General features: G+C 44.0%; 1 protein-coding gene across 50 annotated transcripts in view; it reads right to left on the minus strand.

The window, feature by feature from the left end:
* Positions 1 to 9819: 9819 nt before the first annotated feature.
* The window catches only part of LOC109648067 (protocadherin gamma-A11-like), a 225240-nt gene continuing 209931 nt past the window's right edge, over positions 9820 to 25128 (minus strand). For 25 of the 50 annotated variants that reach the window (XM_069531630.1, XM_069531624.1, XM_069531619.1 and 22 more), the window contains exons 2-5: positions 17296 to 17354; positions 16224 to 16277; positions 13974 to 14071; positions 9820 to 12547 (exon numbers count right to left, since the gene is read on the minus strand). In XM_069531630.1, the coding sequence (XP_069387731.1) occupies positions 12264 to 12547; positions 13974 to 14071; positions 16224 to 16277; positions 17296 to 17354 (495 nt within the window). In that variant the 3' untranslated portion in view covers positions 9820 to 12263. Of the gene's footprint in view, positions 12548 to 13973; positions 14072 to 16223; positions 16278 to 17295; positions 17355 to 22287; positions 25054 to 25128 lie in introns of those variants that run through there. The other 25 variants (XM_069531650.1, XM_069531645.1, XM_069531640.1 and 22 more) reach the window with 6 other exon arrangements.

Consider the following 25128-nt stretch of genomic DNA (forward strand, 5'->3'; position numbering starts at 1 on the left):
TTACACATTTTCATCATCTTCTCTCTGAGGAGCTATTTTTTTCTCCAAAATATGAGCGAGGCTGAGAGAGAGAGAGAGAGGAGGCTCTGTGTTCTCCTGCAGGCTGAGCTGAAGGCTGATGCAAACAGAATATCAATAAGCACCAGGGGTTACGCAGCCACATGCATGACTACAGTGCTCTCTGTCTTTCTCTGCTCCCCTCCCTGTTTCTCCCTCACATGCACAGTCTGGAATACCTACACAGCCTTAGTAGACATGATAAATAAACAATCATGAAAGAGACATATAGGATCAGTACACACGATATCAGTGTGGACGCAACAAACCTGGCATTTATCTTAAAGTGACATGTTAGCTGTGTTTAGAGCCATAATCTCACACATGTGTAGACCTTAACATGATTTGACAGTTGATTTTATCAGACTTTGTTTAGTAACTATGGAGATAATCATTGTACACAAACCAACGCCTGTGATTTTTAAAGAGACAGTGATGATTCTGTCCTCAGACACAAACTGAGGAAACACGTCAATACTGTTGGAATCAGACGCTGCTCTGTTTGTGTTTGGATACTTGGGGAGGAACCACGTGTTCTTGCAGGGCAGAGAAAAGCCCTTTTAGATGAGCAGATGGATGATCTTTACTGATAAGACAATGAGGTGGTACAAACCTCTGAGGTCCATGTCTGAACCTTCAGATGTTCTCAGCATGAGGAAGACGTGGTGTTGTGATGTAGTCGTCGATTGCTGGTATGAGGAAAATGAAAATGATGGTGGCACCATGAGGAAGCCCCGAGGCTGTTGTGTCTATGTGGACGAGTCAGACTCGGATCACAAGGGTCTTAGCCACTGACCCATTTCATGAGATCATCCACTTTGTTTACTATATATATATATATATATATATATACTCACACACTCACATTATTTTTGAATTTATATAACATATATTTTCTTTTAGCTTTTAGTGATTTTATTTTCTTGTGATTTTAGGAAGACAGGAACAAAATTAAGATTTTATTTTTCAACGTGCGAGTGTACACGTGCCTCGCCCCTCCCTCCTGCCCCCTATCTGTCCATACACATTGATGGAGGTAGGGGAGGTGTCAGTCCATTGACCTACATTGGCTCAGCCTGCAGCAGTCTGATTTCCTCTGGGGGCAATACATTACTGGGTGTGGCATATAAGGGTATTTATGAGGTGCATGCATGCATGTCTTCGTCTACATGTGTGTGTGTGTTTGTCCTACATAAGGTATCCCCATCTAAGGGGTTAAGCCCTGGGTGAAGATGAGTAACCTACATCTACACTGACATTTAGAGGTTACAGAGAATTAAAAAAGACAATTTCATACCTTTCTAAACATTTGACCTGACCCAGTTTGAGTACGGGGGACAGATCTTTATCACTAGATGAAGAAGTGACTGATTCTTTTTGTTCATATGGAAAAGTGTTGACCCTTGTGATCTTAAACCAGAACACAAACACACACGTTTTTTTTTTGCATGATTTGAACATCACTACATTTTTTCATCCACCTGTTGTGCAAAAATAACAAATATTGGATGAAGGACTAATTGATTAATTGGAAACAAATCAACTGATAATGGAAATAAAACCATATTACTGGAACACACGTTAAAGACAATGACAATGTTAGTCTTCAGCTTTTATTATCTCCACATACACAAACACGTTTACACGTTTTCCTCCTGATGTGAGACAGTAAATCACTGAGGGTAAAGACAGACTCATAACTCCAACCCCCCAAAAATACCCCCACCATGCCAAGCACATGTTAGAGTCGATGACATCACTCCTTTTCCTCGTAACCATGGTTACATTTAACCTCATGCTGGCAAGAATCAGCATCCATACCCGACTTCCCCTGAGGTTTTTCTTGCCTGTCTCGTCTCCTTTCCTCACCTCTCGCTCTCACTCCCTTTGTTTCCTCTCCCACATCTTCCTCTCTCTCCTTTTCCCTTTCTTTTTTCATCCTCACCTTTCATGTCCTCGTCTTCAATTCCCCACCTCTGCTCCTTCTCAAAACATGTTTTGGGTTTAATGTATTTTTTTTGTCTTCGAGCTTTTCACTTTTAAAATGGAGTCTGTACATTACCAGAGGAAATGGAGGGAGCGATGCAGAGACAGAACTGACCCACATAGACAAAGATTGCACAGATGTGAATGTATAGCTGCAGCAGAAACAGAGTGTAATAACCATCGTGGATGAGGCTCAGTGGAGCCTGCAGTAATGATGGCGGCAGAGGAGATGAGAAGAAAAGATCAGGCTAGTAAACAATGACTGAAGTGAGATGGAGGACAGTTACAGAAGGGCAGCTTAGCCATGACTCACAGCTCCACACTGATAACATAAAGGACAGACGGGTCAAGTGTTCCATTAAGTCCTGGTCCAGAGACGTTTCCTCTGCAGAGAGGAAGTGCTGCAGTGTCACGTCTAGTTCAGAGAAGCCGTACCTCCCAGAAGCACCCAGTGTGAAGCAGTGTGTGAATGGGGGGCAGTGTGCAGCATTACAATCTGTTTTTCAGGCAGGCAGGGTGGGTGTGGGGGGTAAAAGAGGAGCATTAGAAGCCATTGTGCTGCTGTATTACAGTAAGCAGCTTATAGTCTCTCTGCTATGGAGGGGTGGGGGTGCAGGAGAGATAGAACAAAGAGCCAGGAGGAGGAGACCTGGAGAGAGGCAGAGCTGAGGATGGGGAGGCTCGTCTCTCCCCTGTGTAGAGATTCTGTCTTTCTTTCAGTGTACAACCAACAACATCTGCTTTTTTCCTTTTGTCTTTTATTTTCTCTAATTGTCATCAACTATTTGTAGTTTTTCCTCATTTGTCCTGCTCTTCTCCTCGGTCTGTCTCAACTCTTGGTGATCTACTCCCTGTGATGCAAACATGTCTTCCCCTCTTGCTACATGTTGCCAGGGAGGTAATCACCGTCTGTACCCACCCAACAGGGATGGATGGTGGAGGTTGCCATGGAAACTGGGAGTCTGTTGCCAGCCGACATCATCGGTTGTTGCGCGATGCAGAGCGGGCGCATGAATATTTGAGTATTATGGACAGGGACAGACGAACGACACAAACTGCTCCCTGGACCCCCACCACAACCTCAGATGGAAACACAGAGGGGTCACTGCAGGGGGAGAGGTGGGAGGATGGAGGAAGGAGAGGCAGGGTCGCAGAGGGAGACTTACAGACCTCCATTTTATCTGGGGCAGAGTGTGTCTGGTTATCTGGGTTGGCAAAAAAGAGACCATGAAATGGATGTATAGGGACAATAATAGAAAAGACTGGGGCGGGTTGAAAGTATTTTAACCAAGTAAATGAGTTTTGTGTGTTGGTGGAAATGCAGAGATGATGAGAGGGGGTGAAAAAAGAGAAGGAGGTGATGTTCCATGAGAGCAGTAAATTAGGGCACTGGAGCTTGTTTTTCCTCTTTTCCTCCTTTTTTTCAGAACATCCTGCAGTATTTTCTAATTAATCCTCTTGAAGTGTTGTTTCCTTTCTCTGCTGTTGATACACACAAACACACACACACACACACACACACACACACACATACATGTACACACAAACTCTTACTCATGCACTCAAGCTATAGTCATGATTCATGCAGACTGTGAACAGACTTGGGAAGTTTAATTGTGCACAGTGTGACTGCACTGCGTCAAAAGGCACAGAAGAACAGACTCGTGTTCACCGTCACCAGCTTCTATCTCTGCCATTAATCTTCTTCTGGTTCTTAAAAATTCATGAAGTTCCGAAAAGAGATGCTACAATCGGTACAATTCCCTTTACACCTCTGACCTCTGGTGTGTCTTGTGCTACCTCCTCATTCCCCAGTATTGTGGGTGTCCTGCGTGTGTCGCACGTGTCCCCCTTGTTGATTTCATAAGTTTAGATCTAGTTTGTTTTTCCTCTCTCGTTCTGTTTTAAGATTCTGATGTGAGTTCTGACTGTGGTAGGATGTCTGCTCATTCTAGACATTTCTGGAATTCCTGATAATGAAGTTCACAAGATGAAATATCTATCGCTTTCTATTAATCTTTTTTTTAACTCCTCTTGTAACCGCTGCACAGATGCAGTCTCTCACATTGTGTGATGTACAGTAAAAAAAAGAGGTGAGTTGGCAGTGTGCAGGGTAGTTTATCATTTCTTTGTGCATTTTTATGGGTGTGTATGTGTTTCCTGATGATGACCTCAATTACGAAAATGTATCTTCTTTGGGTCTGACATGAAAAATTAGGACATTACAGCTTCTTTCAAATTGAGATATTTCTGTTTGTTGGTTGTGTTTGCTCTTGTGAGTATTTTGGAGTGGTCACGGTGGAAAAGGGAGAATTCAACAATATATTTAAAGTATGAATCTGTTTATTTGTGTGTGTCAGTCAGATGTGATGAAAGCACACCAGAGTCCTGATGAAGCAGATCAATGATGTTTAATGCTTAATAAATAATGTTTTTTAAACCCCCTCCATCTTTATATCTGTTTAGACAACTAGTATTTAATATTGGAATAAACTACATAACATTTGCAGTAATATTCCATAGAAAAATTTATCCCATTTAATGACTGAGAAGTGATTAGCTTAGTTTTGTGTAAAGACTGTGAGTAAACAGTTAATCTGGCCAGAACCAGGATGTGATGGTAAAAAAGCTACTTTGAAGTTTTATTCCTATTCAATCAGATATATAAATAAAGGTCAAATTCTTATTTCATGGTTTTTTTTCCATGCTATAACTATTTGTTGGCAAACAGGGTGCAGCCACTTCCAGTAGTTTTAAATTTCTGTTTGTCTTCAGGGGTATTGAAAGTTGGACTGTTAATCTTTGATCACAACCAGTTTGGCTGTTTATGCTAAGCTATATGCTAATCAACTCCTGGCACCATCTCCATACTTCAGCAAATATCATGATATCCATCCTGTCATCTAACTCCCAGACACAGAGCAAATAAGTGCTTTTCCCAAACTGTCCAACTATTGACTGAACAAAAAAACGAATTTTCCAGGTAAATTTACAGCTCTTGATTATGTCACCTTAAATTTCCATGTTTTGAGGATGGCTGGGGGATTAAAGGGCTATTTCCTCAAAGTCTTATTTTCATGAGAGCAGGGTAGTTGAAGACTTTTCACATGACTGATTGATTTGAAAATGATTACCCCTGAGTCTGGTTTTTTTAATCAAACAGCTGAATATGTAATAACACAGTGTACACACAGTTGTATGTGTAAGATTGACTCCCCCTCAAAGTTTGCATTCCAGCCTCCATTATGATCAGGGGTGTGTTGGTCCAGGGAACGGAGCAGAGCACAGTAAGGAGGGTGGGGGGGAGGCAGAGGGGATACGCTGATTAGCCTGAAATATCCATGCAGCAGCTGCACCATTTCCGCGGCAACACCTGTCGCCATGGTGCTGAGTTGTCGACATGCCTCTGTGTCAGTGTCTGCATGTGTGAGGGGTTTCACATTCATAATGTGTCCGACGCCTCAGAACGTGCACACACACACACACTTTCCCAGTGAATGTCATGGCACGAACAAAATGTCACACGAGCAAGACAACATCCTTTGTATGCAATGACATGTAGACACACACACACACACACACACACACACACACACACACACGTAAAGCACAACTTTCTTTTGCCTCTTTGTCTTTTTATGTCGCATCCTCACATTTTATCCGCTGGTTTTCCTCTGCACTCCCTACTTCTCTCCTCACTCCAATGGGGAATTTTATGTTTCCATGACAACCGCAGCGTTGGAGGAAATGAATTAGATGCTCTGTGCTGTGCTGGGGGTGTGGCAGCTGTATGTGAGTGCTGTATACGGGGGGATGGGGTACTTATAGGGTGTAAGGCTTTTAAAGAGGGATTTGGGTTATGGTTGAATGTTTTTTCATGTGTGTGTGTGTGTGTGTGTGTGTGTGTGTGTGTGTGTGTGCGTGTGTGTGTGGAGACAGGGTGGGAGTAGATGATGCCCCCAAACCACATTGCACCAGATGGAAGCTTTTGATCTCTTTAAAATCATACATTGCTCCATCGTGCTGAGAGAATTGAAACCACTATAGTCAAATAACTTGACTGAACTGCAGCTGTTTGTTTTTACACTCTTGACCTTTGACTCAAAACCTGTAAAGTGACACCCTCTCCTCTTCTCTCCCTCCATCCCTCACTGTAGACAAATCTTAACCAAGAAATTATCCCTCTAAATCCAACCCTCACTGTCCCTCCCTCTGTCTCTCCCCTTCATTCCTATCTCCCCCCTGTCTGATTTCCATCCTCCCAGCTGAGACAACAGGCGCGAGAGCTCTTGGCAAAGAAGATGGAGCAGGAGAGAGAGAGAGGGAGACTTTTCAGAATAAGAAAAAAAGGAGTTTGCTGCCTTGAAAGGGGGCTTTGTGTTCTTCCTCTTCTTCTTCCACATTGCTACAGATCCATCTCTGTGATTTAGCCGAGCCAGCACATTACTGTGTCTCTTTAAATCAGGGTAGTGTTAGCCTCAGCAACGCTCAGGCTCCAGTGCTCCTGCTTCTTCTTTCAGCCAAAGACGACTGAGCTCCCTGTTGACCCTATCTGATGAGCACATTCCTCTCAGATGATGCAAACAGTCCTTTTTTTTGACTTAATGTTAGAAATATCATGAGGCAGATGGTTGAACATGTTCGACACTGTGCATGTGCAGGACAGTCAGGGTTTATTTTTGGAGCTGGAGGAGTGAGCCAACAGGAAAAAAAGATTCCATTCCTTTCTCTCCCTGTTAATATTTTATGGAGAACATCCATCCCAAACAAGAGGAGAGTCTCTGTCTCTGCACTGCATTAACTCACTGCTGCCTGTTTCTGGGTCTCTCCATTAAGTCGGTCACTTGGATTGAGACCCTGCTTAAGTTGACTGTGGCTTAGTATGTGCACTTCATCCCAGATTCACACTAATGTCCAGATTAAGCTGGTATTTATCCTTCAGTGTGTGAATCCACAGAGAAGAGCTCTGTCCTCCAACATGTGGTGACCCGGCACACTGCAGAGACAGCTGCAGGATGAGAGGAAGGAGGGAATAGAGGGGGGAATAGAGAGGAAGTCAGTGAAGGAGGATGAGGGGGAGGGTTATTTCCCCTTGCTTGGACTATTGAGAGGGGAAAAAAAGAGTAAAAGAGGCGCGGAAACTCACTTCCTGTCCCGCCACATGTGGCCTGTTGCGTCACGTCCTGCTCTTTTCACACATGGATCAGAGGTGATCCTCCTCAGACTGAAACCAGATCCTCGTTTCCTCTCGCTGGAAGTTCAGCTCTCACGCTGAGAGGGAGGAGAGGCAGCGCTGCTTTCCCTCCCACTGATCTTAGTGTAACTAGGATAAATTTGATTTTGAGGCTGCTCAAGAAATTTGAGAGCTGTTTGAATGTCCGACTGATCACGTTTATGTAATTGTGTCTGTGGGCCGCCCAACTTGCCTGAATGAGTGTACATGTGTCACACTCAGGATGAGAGGACGCCTGTTATCTGTCTTATGTGCAGGCTGGTTTACTAATGTTATTACCGCACACAGGCTGTCTATTGTCAAGTTCCAGTCTGCTACTGCTTCCCCTCACTGGAAGGACCCTGCTATATATCTCCGGTTTGAAGGCTCTTGCCTGTGTGTTACTGTCACAGTCTATTGTGCATATCTCTCTGTGTGTATAATCAGCAGGAATGTGCTTAATTAAGCGAGATAGAGGGGGTGGGCAATAAAAGAACAATCTCCCCATTCTGTTGGGTCTCCCCTGCGGGAAATGGGTGACACATGGGGACAGTGAGGACATCAGGAGCCTCTGTGAGTCACAGGATGAGAGACATCAGCTGACAAAGTGGCTCTTAAGTTATTTTAAAGCCTAACAGTACACAGTGTGCATTATATACCCACATGAATAATATTTCAGCTTCCGTTGATTGTTGACCAAAATTAGAATCGTATACTCCTCCTGTAAATCTTGAATGAATCAAAGTGGAGGAAACCCACTGTGTGTTTTTACCTCTGACTCATCCTCTTGTGTCTTTGTGGGATTCTTTCTGCTGGGCTCTGACATGTTTCCTGATTACGTCTCTCTCTGTGGTTTGACAAATAACTTTGTGCTCCCGCAGGTCATTCAGCTCAGCCAGCCCCCCCACCCCGAGCCGAGCCAGTACTGTCCACTGCATAGATCTGTAATGAACATGTGGATACGAGGAAAAGCATCCAGCGCTGGGGCTGACAGTTGCTGTAGCAACCACATAATACAACAAGAGAAGGGTAGGAGAGGAGTCAGCCATCTTGGGCATGTGAGTGTGTAGTGTTTGATAGTTAAAAAGGGTTTTATTAAATCTAAAAAGGGGAAATGGTAAGAATTTAACATGAATGAAAGCATCTTTATTCAAGTGTGCACTCAGATGTCTCATAGCTGCTGTTCTTGTGTCATGTTCAGGAACATAAACGTAGGAAACCTGCGTTCGCTGACATTTGAATGGACAACATGTCTGAATTATGAGCAACACTCTCATCATCTCCATCCCTCCAGCTCAGCAGTCACTGCTTCCATCCCCCAACATCTGCAGCAGTGAGTTAAAGGCTGCTCCTTTTGTTTTGCTCGGTGACGTCTCCAATGGGCTATTTATAGGGACGTATGTTATTGTGTAAGACCTCATGAAAGGCACAAAGAGCCTAAGAAGGCCACCGTGTCCCCTGAAGTCTCCACGTGGAAAAATGAGCCTTGGTACGATGAGATGAAGCAGGAGAAAGTGAGATTACTCGGAATTAGTTTTTTTAATGTGAACAAATTTTACCTAAATAACATTTTATTTTTTTATTTTTTTTTATTTTGATAATTGCCCAAGAAAAAAAGGGTTGGAGGTGAATTCCTTATGTAAACAACTTGGCTAACATGCTTGTACTTATACTCAACAAGAGTGGTAGCATCTTTTCAATGTTATATGTGCTTAAAGCTTTTCTTTGTCAAAATTGTAGGTTATTAGTATCACTCTTTTTCCTGGATAATGTTTTTTATTAAATTGTTTTTCTTGCTGCAGTGCCGTTTAAAATGGGAATTTAATTAAATACTTTGATATATACAGATAATTACCTCTGCTGTTTTCATCAGCTGTTGTTTGTTGTAACTTAGAGGGGTTATGTTAATACGACTGGACTGAATTTGGTGGAAGGATGCAGTCAGGGTCGCAGTCTGGGTCAGAGAAGAAACCATGACGTATTTCTGCAGATACAGGAATTCTTTTCTCTTTAACGTTATGAGAGGGACTTTTTTCCACATTTTGGGGTATTTCTAAAGAAATAATACAAGAACCTTAATGAAGAAAATCAAGCATCTTTAAGAGACTGAACAATTTAAGTATGTATAATTTCAAGGTGACTGTTGGGCTGTGGTGGAGGTATATGTGCTCTGAGTGTCATTCTAGTTTTGTATTTGGATCATTTTATCATTAGAATCATTTACTTCAATTTATCATGTAATCAAAAAGGAGTTAAGAAGCATGTGTTACTTTGAACTTACACTGACTCTCTATCTGCCTCTGCACAGACACAAAGAACACATGAACTGGACCAGGAGTAAAGCTTCATTAGAAGAGCCGCAGTGCTGCTGAACTTGGGTCACACTGACATAAAGGTATAACACAGATTTTAATGTACAGAAAACTGGATTTTGCAGCACATAATACTTTTCAAAGCTGAGTTTTACTAGCAATGTAAAGGTACACACAAAGTTAGATTGCTAAACAGCAGTTAAGAAAGAAGAAATATAATTATTAGCTTAAAACAGATGACACAGACAATAATTTCTTAAATGATTTCAGAATCTTTTTATTTGAAATGTCAGTGTCCAAGAGAAAATAAAACAGCAATATAAATATTAGCATAAAAATAAGAGAGTAACACAGGGGTAGCGTGGGGGCTAAGCATTTGATAAGAAAGATAATACAGCAGGATAGAGCAGTATTAATTCAGCAGCGGACGGACATACACATATATAATATTTATAATCATTTGTTCATATGGACAGAAAGAGAGAATGAGAGGCATTCTTTCACAAATGCACGAGATAAAATCACCGCAAAAGAACATTAAGAGGTTACAGAAGGATAGAAACATTTTCCATATTTTTTTGTTTTGTTTCTTTACAGGGTGATAAAAGATAGTAGAGAGAAAATGAACACAAAAATATGCGCAACACATATCACAAGTTAACTAGTCTACGTGTGTCACTTTGTTTACTTATCTAAAGTTATCTTTAATTCATTTATTTACACTGAAGAGTTAGTTGGCTTCCATGGTGCTTAGTTACTACATTGCAACACAAACTGTTGAAGAACATCTCAGATTTTTTATTCATTATTGATTTTTTTTTTTTAAACCGTGGTTTTTCTTATTTTTCTTGAAAAACAAAATGCAACACATTCCAGTAGTAAGCCACGCCTTGTGGAGAGGGACTTTTATTTTGAAAATGTTGGACGTGGTCCCTACTATACAAACAACTGGCTCATACCATCGACAGGACTTGTGTTTATTTACAGTGGGAAGAGCCTCACAGGGCCGGGGAGTGGAGGGGAGAGGTGAGCGGTACAGAGGCTGAGGTTCCTTTTCAGTGGAGAAGGATGTTTCAAAGGGCTCTGGAGTGGTGTCTCCTCCCCTACAGGGACAGCTGTGCCTGGCTCTGTTGACCTCTACCTGGGTCAGTGCATTAGAGAAAGTTTACGGGTTGGGCGGGTCAACAGTGGTTCCTCTGTACATTCAGTGGGTAGAGCCAAGGTTGTTCCCCACCCTCTTGGTTGGTGTAATGGTGCCACCTCAGTCTGTGTACCCTTCACCACAACACCCCATCTCTACTCCCCCCGAACCAGCGTGCAAGCTGCCTTTCCTCATGCAGTTGTATGGCTGGCCAGGGCCCTGACAGACAGATGGACGGCAACGTAAAGACGATTTCATTTCTTATACAAACAATTCCTCTATGCTATTGAATCATTATCTCCCAAAGAAAAAAAAGCGTGTTACTGTGTCACATCAATACGTTTCTTCAGCACTTTAGGAAAGTGAGGGAAAATACTCCGCCCTGGCCCTAGAGGCCTGCAAAGTGTCTAGAAACACCTAAGCACTTAAGTTCACCACATCTATGCTTTCCTTAACGACCAAAGTGATATCCTACCCCCTACAGCATCTCATCTTCAGAATACGAACAGTGCATTTCACTTTGTTTGGCTCTCAACGTGGGGCAGTGAGTGAGGGGAGGACACGAGCTGGGTAGGAAGAGGGGACGGTACAGGGTGCAGGACATGTCTGTGCCCATCTGGACGTGTTACACCAGAAGCCGGGGCCCTGCTGTTACACCACCTGCACGGACAGCACAGCTCGTGACTCCGTTAAACAATGCCGTGCCTCTCCACCCTCTACCGGCCCGTCCTCTGGGTGCATGCTCAGGTCATAAAAAATAACAGGAGATTAAAATTGTATCTTTTTAAACTATGATTACAAAAGTAATTTTCATTTTGTGTCAAATAAATGCTACATGTGCATTATGTTGACCTGCGATTGAAGGGAGGATAATAGACTCCTGTTGTCCTCCCCTTTGCTTTTGCAATGCATAGTTTGTAACTCTAAACTAGAATATGTGGTTTGAACCTTAAAGAGCATGCAGAAGAGTTTGTAATACCTGTCGAACAACAGCCTTATATCCACAGGACGTATGCTTTAGGACCCTGTAAGGCTGATCCTATATAGGAATCTAATGGATGGCAACTAGCGTACTTTACAACTCTCCACCACCAGGAAAGAACAATAAATCCAACATGAAAGACATCAACATTTCATCTCTTAATACATCACTGCGATTAGCCTTGTCATCCCAGCAAGGTTCGTTACACTGAATCTCTTTGTCCAAGTTCATTTGATTTTGCCAAAAGGAAAAAAAAATCACAACAACCCCCCATACCCTGCCAAAAATATCTACCAACAAAGATTACAGGAGCAATACTAGACCTTTAGCACAGCACGGGTTATCAACACCATCAACAGCCTTCAACACATTCAGATTCTTCAAGACACTCTGTCAAAGAACCATCAACATCGTCCATGCGGCCTAAACTGATTTGCTCTCAATATTTAGACCGTGGCTAGCATGAGTGACAGTGACAGTCAGATACCTAATGGGAGGGTATGGGGGGTTGAATTTCTCATCAGATCAGGCCGGGTTTATCATTCCTCCTCCTCCTCCTCTCTCCATCCAGATCTACTTCTTCTCCTTCTTGGTGGACTTCTTCTTGGAGGCAGGGGTCTGGGCGGCCTTGGGGGGCTCGGGCTGGGCCGAGGCCTGGGGCGGAGGAAGCGCCTGCTGGGCGGCCTGCTGGGCGGTGGCCTGCTGCTGCTGGGGGTTGGAAGTGAGGGTGGCCGTGCTGCCGGGGATGTAGACGTTCTGGCGGTAGTCAGGGACATGCTGCAGAGTGAACTGGGGGCTGTAGCGGGTGCTAAGGCCCATGGTGCCAGGCCCCAGGGTGGCCGTAGCCTCACTCACTTCTGGGGGGAAGAGAGACACAGTGGGGGGATAAGGGGTGAGGAGGGAGAAGGAGAAAGGAATGAAACTTGTTAGACATCAAGAAATTGAAGGATTTTAGTTTGACAGTGTTACACAGAGGTGGTGAATTAAAAACAGGTCATGAAAAGAGCTAAAACATATTACTATTAAATAATCTATGAGGAATAAGGCTGTGGATTAAAGGGTGTGAACATTAGATTTTGGTCAGTGAGTAGAAAAGAAAAACATGAACAAAAGAGGCAGAGGAGATGGTGAGAAAAAATGTTCATGGTGTGCAGATTTGTTTTAAATGAATGATTAAACTGTCTCCCTAGTATACTCATGTGTTTCTGCTTCTCTGTCATGCATGCTCTGAGCCAGTGTGCGAGTGACGTAGCTGCTCAGCTCATAATTCTCCCACAGCCCCTGCATTGCAGAGCCAGAGACACAAACGTTCCCTCCCCCATCCTGTAGTTCCTCTCAGCCTATATAAACACGTACGTGAAAACTGCCAAAAAACAGATATTTTCACCGGCTTCACACTGACAACACAGTGTTTAAACTCTCTTCTGCTCTGACTCAGTGCTCCGATTGTGAGATTCCTAAAGCATCAACCTTATCAACGCAGTGTCATTAACTGTAGAGGAGAGATGACCTTCAGTATTTATCACATGCACCGTTTGTTCCTTCTTTCCTGACGACACAAACTGTTTGTTCTAACTTTGTGCTGACATTATCAGTCGGCGCGGGTGAGAGCATTTTCTCCCTCTGTTCGCTGCAATGGAAAAATTCCACACACCATCCGGTGCAGTGTCCAGGAGGAGGACAGGGTGTGTGTGTGTGTGTGTGTGTGTGTGTGTGTGTGTGTGTGTGTGTGTGTGTGTGTGTGTGTGTGTGTGTGTGTGTGATGTGTCAATAGGATAAAATAACAGTGGAAACAATGACTTGAGTGCATTTGGCAATAAATCTTTGTCCTTCCACCATTTTTTGGGCTGTTTTGTGTTTGTGTCACTATATTCAGTGGCTGCTTTCATGTGTATTTTTCCATGTGATTACCACAGTAACAGTCCAAAGATGACTCACTGTGTGTGAGTGTGTGTGCGTGCGCTGGTTATGCAGTCACTGCAGGAGCAGACGAGTGGCCCTAAGCCTGCTGCTTATGAGAAAAACACTGTGCATGTGATCAGTGTGTTACAGTAGAAACATGCATCTCTGTCATGTTATTGAATTCAACACATCCACTGTGTACTGTTTATCTGAATTAGTGCAGGCAGCTACGTTTACATTCTGACTTCATGGAAACAATCACGTGGACAGAGGGAACTTTAACAGTGAGTGAGTTTCCTCCAAATAAAAAAGAACAGAGCTAGAATAGAAGAAGATGAGTTGGTAGGAGGGAAGGGAAAGGTGACGAGGTATAGGACTCACCGTTCGCTGCAGCCATCAGAGCCTGGAGCTGCTCGGCTTCAGTAGGGGGCTGGGGCCAGGGACCAGTTCCCATGGCAACCTCAGGTCCTCCAGTCGCCCTGTGGCGAAAAGAATTGTAATTAATTCATGGTTTGTTCTCTACACTGTGTGCATGTGTGTGTATGTTGAGCTTGTTGGATTGACAGTTGGTGGTTTATGATGTCAAGGCAAAGCAGCTGACGGTGAAGTACACAGCCTGAGGAGAACTGGATAACAGGGAGGATGTTAAGTTACACAACGAGGTCTGTCACAAACAAACACGCACTTTTTCTAAACACACTATTGTGCCCGCACACAGACACACACAGTAACCACTCTCTCCATTATGACCGGGAGCGCTGTGCCGTCTAGTAAATCCGATTGAATATTTAATGATCCCACCTTTATAAAGGAAATAGTTGTCTGCATAAAGGCACACATGCAGTGCTCAGTGAGCACTGAACATTTCCATCTGTGTAAACTTCACCTTCAAAGGCATGTTTATTTAAAGTCTGCAATTTGCATGTGGGAGAAACAAAGGATAGGACCTGCGATCTTTTATACGCACCTACTTATTTCCTTTCCCCCACTTATGACACAGCAGCACAAGCCCCACAGCTGATAACTAGGTCAGTGCTTTAATCACGGCCATGCCTCTGTTCCCAAAAAGCTCTAACTTTGGATTTTTAGATGGTGGCTTTAGTTTGCAATAACACTGCAGTATGTTATCTTCATGCTATGCTGCTGCATGTTCAGATTTATGAGGACAAAAACAACATACATGGTTTTAACTACTCTCTCTCTCAATATGCTGAATTATGCATGTGTCTGTGTGTTGAAAAACATTGGTTATTTGACACAGGCACATGGGTAAAAGGTTCTGGTGGAGTGTACAGCTCCAGAAAGGACAGTCAGTGACACATCAGGGTCTACGCTGACACTGAAGTCTCATGTCTGACAAATCAAGGCTTCAGTAATACAAGAGGAAAACAAGAATGCACGTACATCTATAGTGTGGAGAGAGAAGCTCTCCTTTCTAACTTAAAAACCCTCTGGACAAATTGGTCTGCTCAAGGGAATCAAGAGAGTAAAGGACACAATAAGGAGAAAAAAGTGAAAAAGGGAATTCTGACACAAAAAACTGGGCTCTGCTCGAGAGCAGGTTGCCAGATTGCACTGCCAGAACTCTGAAGTGGCTTTCCCTTCAGTGCCAGAGAAAGACCAAGGGAGAGAAACATGTACGTCCTGTGCCAGGCAGCCAATGAGACGCAGACTGCAGGGTAAGAGCACAGTCAGTATAGCTGCCATTTTGTGCCTCTTTACCTCAGTTAAGATAAAAAGGAACACTTCATTTGTGCCAAATTAGCGTCTCCCTGTGCTTATCACATCCTGTGGTTGTTTTAACTGCTTCCTGTGGTTAGGAGTATCACTTCCTGTGGTTAAGATGTGAACTGTGGTCCAGAGGGATGTCCTTGGTTGACCAGACATTGCGATCAGTTTTCCTCTGCAAACTTGTGTGACATGTTTTAACTCTCCTTGATGTTTTGCAGAGAACAATGCAACTTCTAACTTAATTTAAGACGATACAGAGTCCCCTGGTGACGTTTGTCTCATCTGCACATTGACTTCAAGAGTCGAATGTAATGTGCTACTTCCTCCATTAAGGAACTTTTCACCCTCTAACAGGTGTTTTAAATAAATCAGTCATGAAAATGCTATTGTTATTGTGTCCAACTTTTGTAGTCCAGTTGATAAATCACATGAAAAAGCCACATGTGGTGATGTTGAGCTACAACCATCACAGACACACAACAAAGGCAACACTTTATGGGGAAGCCAGTTCCCTGGAGGGAGAAAAGCAGGAGCTCTCAGACTGTAATGACTATATATTTATAGCACACAAATACAAGGCATAGCAAAAATCTACAAAACACTGCACGCAAAATCAAAAGTGTCACAATCCTTTCTACGCCACAGCAGGCATTGTGGCCTATGCACATTGATCAACAAACCCCATCAAACTTTTAGGGAGACTAACAGAAGCTATGGGTTAGGTACATCTACACACAGCACAGCACGCAACTGCAGTGCACTACCCAGATTTCAGCCACTGTCTGCCATCATCAGCTGATCAGGCCCCTCTCTCACCAAACAGGGACTTCATAAAAGTGAACACTGATCAGCTAATAAGGGCAGAAAGAGACCAGACAATTTCTACGTCTAAATTAGTACCTTTTCCCAGTGTTCGGCGTCCATCGTATGTGTGTACCGTATGGCATGTGGGGACTAAAAACACAACAAGTTATACAGTCTGAAATAACCATTTTGTTTTTTTCTGAAGGTTGGGGGGGGCAGTATTCATGAAAATGTTATTATATTGTTGCTCTAGAGCTCTGTGGAAAATATGTGAGTCTGCTAAATCAATTGAAAATACCAGAGATGCCATAATCCCAGTTGTCTTCTAAAACTGCAGTGGCTTGTGCTTGTGTCTAAAATTTTCCTGACTCGGCTCAGCTAGGCTGTTTCAGGGAGAAACCATGTCTCATGGAAGGTGTTGTGCAATCATTATTGTGAAAAACTGTTCGTGCAGGCACTGCATCTAGCCCACGTGACATGGGCAAAAAAAACTAAAACACATAGCTGAAAGAGAAAAACACAGTTTGTCTGCTGTCATTTACCAGGTGATTCACTGGTGTGAAAAATTACATTTGAGTCAGTACGACCCCTCAGATGGCAGAAAATGAAGAGAGAGCGCGAAGGATAAACACACAATCCCATCCCCCCACTGGCTCTGGTCACAGTCCCTCATCAGCAGTACTGAGTGATGGCGCACAGGCTCAGAGAGCGCAGAGAGGAGGGGAACAGGAGGGGGAGGGGGGAGTGGAAGCTGCGGCAGCCATTTTATAAAGCAGCCTGAAAACCGGCAGAGATGCTCATTCAGGAATATAAAACAGAAACTGGTGGAGCAGAATTATGCGATTTAATGGAACAATAAATTACATTGATGCCATTCAAAGTCAGACGTGTAATTATGACTGTTGGGTTCCTCTCTATAATATTGTGAGGTTTCAGTCTTAGTATGTAAAGTGCCTTAAAGATAATGTACGTTGTGTTTTGGTGTCATATAACATTTATATTTCATTGAATCAGCAGCCTGCAGGATCTCATGGTTGCAGCACTACCTTATATTTTACTCTCCATCCTTCATCGCTCTCTCTGCCTGATAAGCTTCCCTCTTGCAGCACAACAACATGTCAACATGGGAATTTTACCAGTGTGTGAGGACGAGTGTTAGTGTACTCACCCGCTTGGTCCTGGTCGCTGTCCCTGGGTGAAGCGCCAGTCATTGTTGGGGGGTTTTTGCTGGGAAGAGAACAGAAGATTCAACATGAGATGTGTGTTACACTGAGCCAACAGCTGGAACGTTTGAGGGGCACCATTTGGTTCATAAGATGTTGTTTTGTGGCTGACACAACTGTGTGTTGAGGGTGTTTATGTCTGAGTGCATCCTGTTGTGTGTCAGGCTGTGATTTAGAAAACCTCTTTGTTTCAGTAAGGCTCAACAAAGGGCTACAGATGGCAACAAATATCTGTGTACTCAGGCAGCCATGTTGTTCCGAGAGCTGTGGAGCATAAAATGCTGCAGAGACACACTCACACACGCAGACAAACACACACATACACTCGCGCTCAGACAAACAAATTGCAAAATGGGACGAAGCTTATAAAACTGGACTCAAAACTAAAACCAAAATGCAGATAGTCACATATGTGAGCAATCGGTTAATAACATTTTAATAAGCAGTGCAGTCAGAAGATGAAATGGGACGTTTGTGACACTTGTATCTAAAAGAAATTCTCTCACTGGATGAACGAACACACAAAGATTGGCTGGAAATACATTCAAATGATTACAAGTGGAAAAAAGCAGACAAAATAAAACTGTCACTCCGACATATCAGCAACTTGTTTTACAAATTGGTTAGCTTGCAACGCTGTAAGCTGAGGGGTTATTAATAAACAGTCTTTTAATAGATAATGAAGGCAGGGAGAGTCCTTGAAATATCATCCTGTTTTTTTTGTTTTGATATCTAAATGTCATGGAAATAAGGCAATGATGATGGAGCAGCAGCTTCTCTCTATAAATGTTTTTAAGGCCATTGCACTCTTGTCCATCTCTACCTCACTGACCATGTCACCATGTCTTTTCCATCTCTCTGGCTCTTTCCCTCTCTCTCAGACTCTCTTGTTGTGCACTGATGCGGTGAATAGAACCTTGGCTCGGCTCCAGATTCTGCCGCCTAATCGACACAAGAGCTCCCCTGAGAGAGAGGCCAGCAGGATGATGTGCTGCATTATTGAAAGAGCAGTTGTACCCAAGAGTATCATCGATAGGAGCAAAAGAATGGGAGAGAACACAGGGAAAGGAAAAATACCTACGCTAAAGGAACAGTATTGTGGAGTAAACTGGTGACTAACATAACTGAAGCATCTAATAGACGAGGGGGAAAAAGACAAAACAAGTGACTGCCCCATTAAAAATGGAATTACAGCAGATTCAGAGGAATGAAAGAACGCACTGTCTACTATGGACCTGTGACTGACACCACAGAGTGCTAGAGGGAGTGTGAATGTAAAGAAATGAGGGAATTGAATAGCATTCAGTGTTCAATAATACAATATTGAATAACCCTATAATTCGAGTCAAATTTGATCAAATCTGCAAAGAACTTGTTTCTCCTTGATGATCACCAATACAATTAATCAAGTCTTCCAACACTTGAGAGGAAAGCAAATAGTCAGATGAAGAGAAGACATCTGCTCACCCTCTTCCTCATAACAAACTGCAAAGCCAGAACTCACAAGTTGTTGTTGTTACAACAGGAAATCATAGTGGACCAGGCTGAGAAGAGGAGGACGTATTTGAACTCTTCTTCAAAGCAGAGCTTGGTCGACATTTAGAGTAGAAAATTGGACTTTAGAGTTGACTATGTGTGTGTGGCCATATGAGTCTGTCTTTGGGGAAAAAAACATTGGCACATGGAGGTTAACATCCACAGAGAGGCCCAGCATTCCAGCTGTGTGACTCGTTCTCTACACGCAGACACAGACTCGTCCTTTCCAAGGTCAGATCCCACTGCAGGTATATGAAGCATATGGGAATAGATGGTGTTTGAGTGTTGGGCCCCACTTCTGGCTTAAGTTAAACAATTGATGTGCTATGTGTGTCATTATGACAGGCAGGTGACAGAATGCTTCTATTTTCTGCTCAAGGAAAAACTCTGAATGAGGGATTTTCAAACAGTTAAGAGTTCTCAGTTTTTAAGGTGAGCTGGTTCAGACAACAATGGTTTCTAGGGAAAACAAATCCCAAGCCAGGTTTAATGACATGAAGGGATCAAAATCTAATTGACTTTAGCTCCAATTATCTGAGCATCTATAGCGCTGTTTGTTTTATTTATTACATTGTCTCCTAAATGAGTTGATCTCTAAATACAGATGAAGGTTTTCAAAATGCCACGATGTGAGAGAAAGAGATAGAAGGTCCGACAGACGCCCAGGCACGCTCGGCCAGTGCAGAGAGATGAAGGGATTACAGCTCTGTGGGCCAATTGTTAGACTTTCATGTCAGTCTGGAAGCTTTACACGCTGTCAGTCTGCTTTCCTTACATCATGAAACTGAACTAAAGGGCTTTGTGGGTTCTTTAGGTGAATTACAACTGGACTGAGCTCCTTAGCTCCTGCACCATAATGTGTGTTGGATGAAACACTATCATCTTCAGAGATGAGATGGATATTCATTATATGAGCACTGGATTCATCAGGGGGGAATAAGCTGGACCGATCACAGGAACATCTGGACTCCATCCAGCATGTATGTAAGCACGTGAATGTGAAACTTCTTAAAACATCTGGGTCACTAGCTAACCACTTCTTCTTTCATGACACAAACATAGTTATCCAGGTGTACAAATGAGAAACGGTGTTGTACCACCTGGTGCACTTTGATCCAGTTTCCTAACACACACAAATTGAATTGGTGTTAAAAGACCCATGGCTGGCTGGACTGCACCTGGTGCTGTTTGAAAAGAGGAAGTTGTTTCTATTCTGTTGCTCTGATAATCTTTATCACACACATGCACACCATATAACCCTCAATACATAGAGGCACATTCACTCCCTCATGTTGTTTCACAGCTATCTCACATTTTTGCCAAAGATTGTGTTGTTTAATGCTCAGCAAATTATTAGGCTAGTGGAAATATGTACTCTATAAAATGCAGGATTATACTATTTATCCATTATAAGAGAAAAACCTCAGGACTGAATAGAGAAAAGCACAATATGCACTTCCTGGTTTTAATCTTCTTTTCGCCTAGACAAACATCATGACTCAATTGACAAAACCCTTGTGGACAGTTTCACTGAACCGCATGAGCCAGTTTGTCGCATGTGCAGCTTTTATCATCCATAAAAAGCATATTTACAAAACACCCGACCTCACTCTGTGCACGTGCCAACCCTCATAAACTCCCCCAGACTCCCAAGACCGAAAAAACTCATGATTATGGAAATGTTCATACTGTGAGAAAAAGTGATCATTTGAAAAGAAATGATCCCATTGAACTAAAATAGTGTGGCAGACTCGTGACATCAGGATTACGTGGCGTGTTACTGAGTCCCAAACTGATCATGAGACTATTGCTTTAAAATACAAAGATTTGCCAATTGGAAATAAATAGCTGTGAATTGGCTTCAGGGGAAGAAACATAAAACGGACTTTTTCTCAAACTTTCCCTGTTAGCACACATTTAAATAGAGTGTGCAAAAACAGTACACTGCAAATGAATAGAGGGTAAAAAAGAAGGGCAGGGGAAGGCTTGATGGCCCCAGGGTCCTGCTAAAATTACACACTACTGGAGTACTCCTTCTGCCTTTTACACACAATCTCTCGCATAGGCACATAAACCCTCACAGTGATAGCTACAGCTCTAAAGCCATTAGAGCCTGTGCCGTCTGTTGCTGTGGCACACGTGTTAAAAGCCATCCTTTATCTATCTTCCTCCACCTCTTTTTCTCTGTTGTCCTCTTTGCACACGTGTCACTAGAGCAGAGAGACAGATGGCATCCTGCTGACCTCAGGGACAAACCGATTCAATGCAGAGAGTGAATCTATGTTACACAGACACACGAGAACAAGAATTAGATGATATAAAGGGTAAAGTGCAGAGAAGGAACAGTTACCATCAAAACACCAGAGAAAAATAACAACCTTCAATCATCAACTCCTCATTACATACAACATGATTAAGGATGGATGGATTAAGGATGACAAAAACCTTTTTTTTTTTTTTCAATTGAATTCCATTAAAATGACTCATCCTGGTGAGAGCACTGTCAGCCATTTTCTAAAGCTGACATGTGGTCATTATCTGGTCAGCCGTCCTTCACACCCAACACTGAACACATTGAAAGGAGGATCAAAAAATGATAATTAGGAACGGGAACTCCACACTCATGCGATGCTGAGTCCTGGAACCGATAACCAAAAGTTCAGAGGACAACAGGAAGTCAGGGGTCAGGCCACTGACCCAATGGATTCCTGTTTTTCAGCCACCACTTTATTCTTTGACTCTCTCCCCCCACCCCTCTCACCATTTTCGTTCCTTGGCCCTTTTCCTCTCCCTCTACCCCCTCCCATCTCTCCCCCTGTCATCCTGTTCCCCTCAGTCTCCCAGCTATTCCACTGAGCCAACACTGCAGGACCTATTTTCATCTGTTGTCTCCACCTCTCCATCTGCTAGAAGCACTTATGTTCCCCTTTTCCTCTTCCTTTACCATTTCTTCAGCGATCTCCTTCGACGTTCTTTCAGCATATTCCACTCAATCTGCATCTTTTCCATAAAAAACAGTTCTTCTCTGCCAGTTTAGTTACTGGAAGGGAAAGACCTCATTTCCCAGCATCGGGTAACATTAAATATTAAATGATACTTCTCTCTGCCCAAATCTGCCATGTAGAAGCCTTAAGAGCTTTCTCTCCACGTAAAAGGTAAAATACAGATAAAATACTGTAGAGCTGCGTGACTGTGAAAATGTAGGTTAGTACTCTACTGTCAGGGTTCCAAGCATCAAAACTGATAAAAATATGATGTGACGTTTTTAGATACTCCACAACCCACACATCCACAAGCTTCTCCAAAATCCATATACATCCAAACTGAAACACCTGTATTTGTTAGGCCACACCTTTGCAAATTCAACCAATGCACTCCCTCTCTCCAACTTGAGCCCTCACCTCATTGACTGAGTTCATAAGGTGCTTCCTGCTGAGTGTCATGTTGAGTGTGTTGTTGTGACTCAGCATTGGTGTCTTCATAAATACAAAGTCACTCCGGCTGGATAAGGTGGAGTAGCAGGGCCTGTAAGTGCGTGTGTGTGGATCCTGGGAGCCACCCACAACCTCCATATAGCGTATGGGTCCATCAGTGTTGAGCTGCAGGTGCAGGTCCTTGCTGGGCCTCTGATGGTAGCGGCTGGACCTGTGGCTGTCGTAGCAGCAGCAGTCAGAGCCTCCCAGGCCTGGGCTCCGGTGCCTTAGGCAGCGTATCATGAGGGCAACAAAGGTGATGAAGGAGACAGCTGATACACAGGCTAGAGAGATGATAAGGTACAAGGTGATGTCTGACATCCCTGTGCGGTGGTAAAAGGGCGTGTGGCGAGGGCTTGCTGGTGCATCAACGGCTGTGCCCTTCTCATCCACGGTTACTGTTATGTTCACAGAACAAGACTTTGGTGATTCACCATTGTCCTGAATGATGACCACAATGTCATAGGCTGAGCCTTCTTCCTCCTCGGCCCATTTGCGGGCTGTGCGGAGCTCACCTGTGTGTGGCCCAATACGAAACATTCCAGCATTTGGTCCCGGGGCTATGGAGTACAACAGCCATGCATTGTGCCCACTGTCTGCATCCACCCCTACAAGTTTATTTATGAGGTGCCCTGGGCCTGCAGATGGGGGCACAGTGAGCTGTAATCCTTTCTCTTTTGGGTAGGAGGGGTGAACAATCACTGGTGCATTGTCATTCACATCCACCACAAACACATGCACAGTGACATTGGCGGTCCGTGGGGGCACCCCTGCATCCCGGGCCTGCACCTCAATCCGAAATGCATTCAGCTGTTCATGATCCAGAGAGCGCATGCTGTAGATGTGACCACTCTCTGGGTTAATGTAGACATAAGAAGCAATGGATGAACCCTGGACCATGCTGGGAAGGATGGAGTACGATATGCGAGCATTGTCACCAAGGTCTGGGTCAGTGGCTGAAACAGCTACGATGGGGGCACTGGGAGCGTTGTTCTCTGGGATGTCCACAGAGTATGAATCCTGAGAGAAAGTTGGAGCATTGTCATTCACATCAGAGAGCTCCACCACAAAGGTTGTCTGTGATGAAAGGCGTGGTGAACCCGCGTCAGTGGCCCTGATGACCACTGTGTACTCTGGGACAGTCTCACGGTCCAGGTTGCCAGCTGTGATGAGGCTGTAATGCATCCCAAAGGCTGAAATAAGTTTAAATGGCAAACCTTGTTGGACGGTCAATGAAACCTCTCCATTCACACCTGAGTCCAGGTCCCGCGCACTGATGAGCGCTATCACTGTCTCTGGTGCAGAGTCCTCTCTAATAGGACTAGTCAGTGACGTCAGTGTCACCTCTGGTGCGTTGTCATTCACATCAACTATGTCCACTATGACGTTACATGAGCCCTCCATAGCAGGAGAGCCTCCATCTCTGGCCTGCACTGTGATGTGGTATGCAATGGCCTTCTCATAGTCCACATCGCCCTTCACACGGATCTCCCCGCTTTTAGAATCCACACTGAAAAGTCTGAGAACTCGCTCCGGTGTATATTTACTAAAAAGAAAAGATATTTCTCCATTGTTGCCGGAATCTGCGTCAGTTGCGTTCAACTTTGTGACTAAAGTGCCCTGTGCAACATTTTCTAATAGTCTAACTTTATTCACTGGTTCGTCAAAGACTGGCGCATTGTCATTTACATCCAGAATTTTAATGAGCATAAGTGTTGAGCCAGATTTCTCCGGCTGACCCCCATCTACAGCCGTGAGCATCAGGCGAAACTTGGCCTGCGTCTCCCTGTCCAGAGCTTTATCCACCACGAGCTCTGGAAACTTGCTGCCGTCGCTTTTAGTTTCCACATTCAAAGTAAAAAAGTCATTTGCTGCCAGATGGTACGTGCGTAACGAGTTGGTCCCCACGTCTGGGTCGTGTGCGCTCTCCAAGCGGAACCTTGTGCCCGGCGCGGCCGCCTCTGATATCTCCAAAGAAATGTTGCTGGTCGAAAAGTGCGGCGCGTTGTCATTCACATCCAGAATGTCCACCACCACGCGATGGATTTCTAATGGGTCATCAAGAACTATTTGAAGGTGGAGTGTACACGTTAAACTCAGTTCGCACATTTGCTCCCTGTCTATAATTTGTTTGATGACCAAATTGCCGGTCGCCTGCTTTACCTCAAAGTATTGAGTTGTGGAATCTGAGACCACCCGCAGCCTCCTCTGTTCAATCCGCTGAGCAGTCAGACCCAAATCTTTTGCGATATTCCCAACAACGGAACCCGGGCTTAGTTCCTCCGATACGGAATAACTGAGCTGAGCGGACGCACAGGAGAGGCCAGCGAGATACAAGCAAATGCTCCACAGCCTCCCTCCTCTGGAGCGCTTCCTCTGCCTGGAGTCCATTGTGCTGCGCTCCGAGGATCCGGGGAAAGTTTCTAACTTCTTCTCTCACCGTAACGTATCCATGGTAGTTCTACAACCAGGCTGTCCGTCTCCATGAACATTTCCGTTTTAAAAACAGAGCGATGGGAAGTTTTGATGTGATCATGACGGCCGACTTGAGAGAGAAACCCAGGGCGAAAATCAAAGTATTTTCCGTCTCCGCTGAAACTCTGCTGAGTCTCCGCCGCCTCACTCCCCTCATGGGCGGGGAGAGGCCACTGAGGCCTCCCATCTCATTGGAGGACAGGGCTGGACCAGTGCTGTCACACACACACTCCCTCACACACGCAGACACACACACACACACACACACACACACACACACACACTGAAAACTTT

Source organism: Paralichthys olivaceus, chromosome 9, assembly GCF_024713975.1.
Source record: "Paralichthys olivaceus isolate ysfri-2021 chromosome 9, ASM2471397v2, whole genome shotgun sequence".
NCBI classification, from domain to species: Eukaryota; Metazoa; Chordata; class Actinopteri; order Pleuronectiformes; family Paralichthyidae; genus Paralichthys; species Paralichthys olivaceus.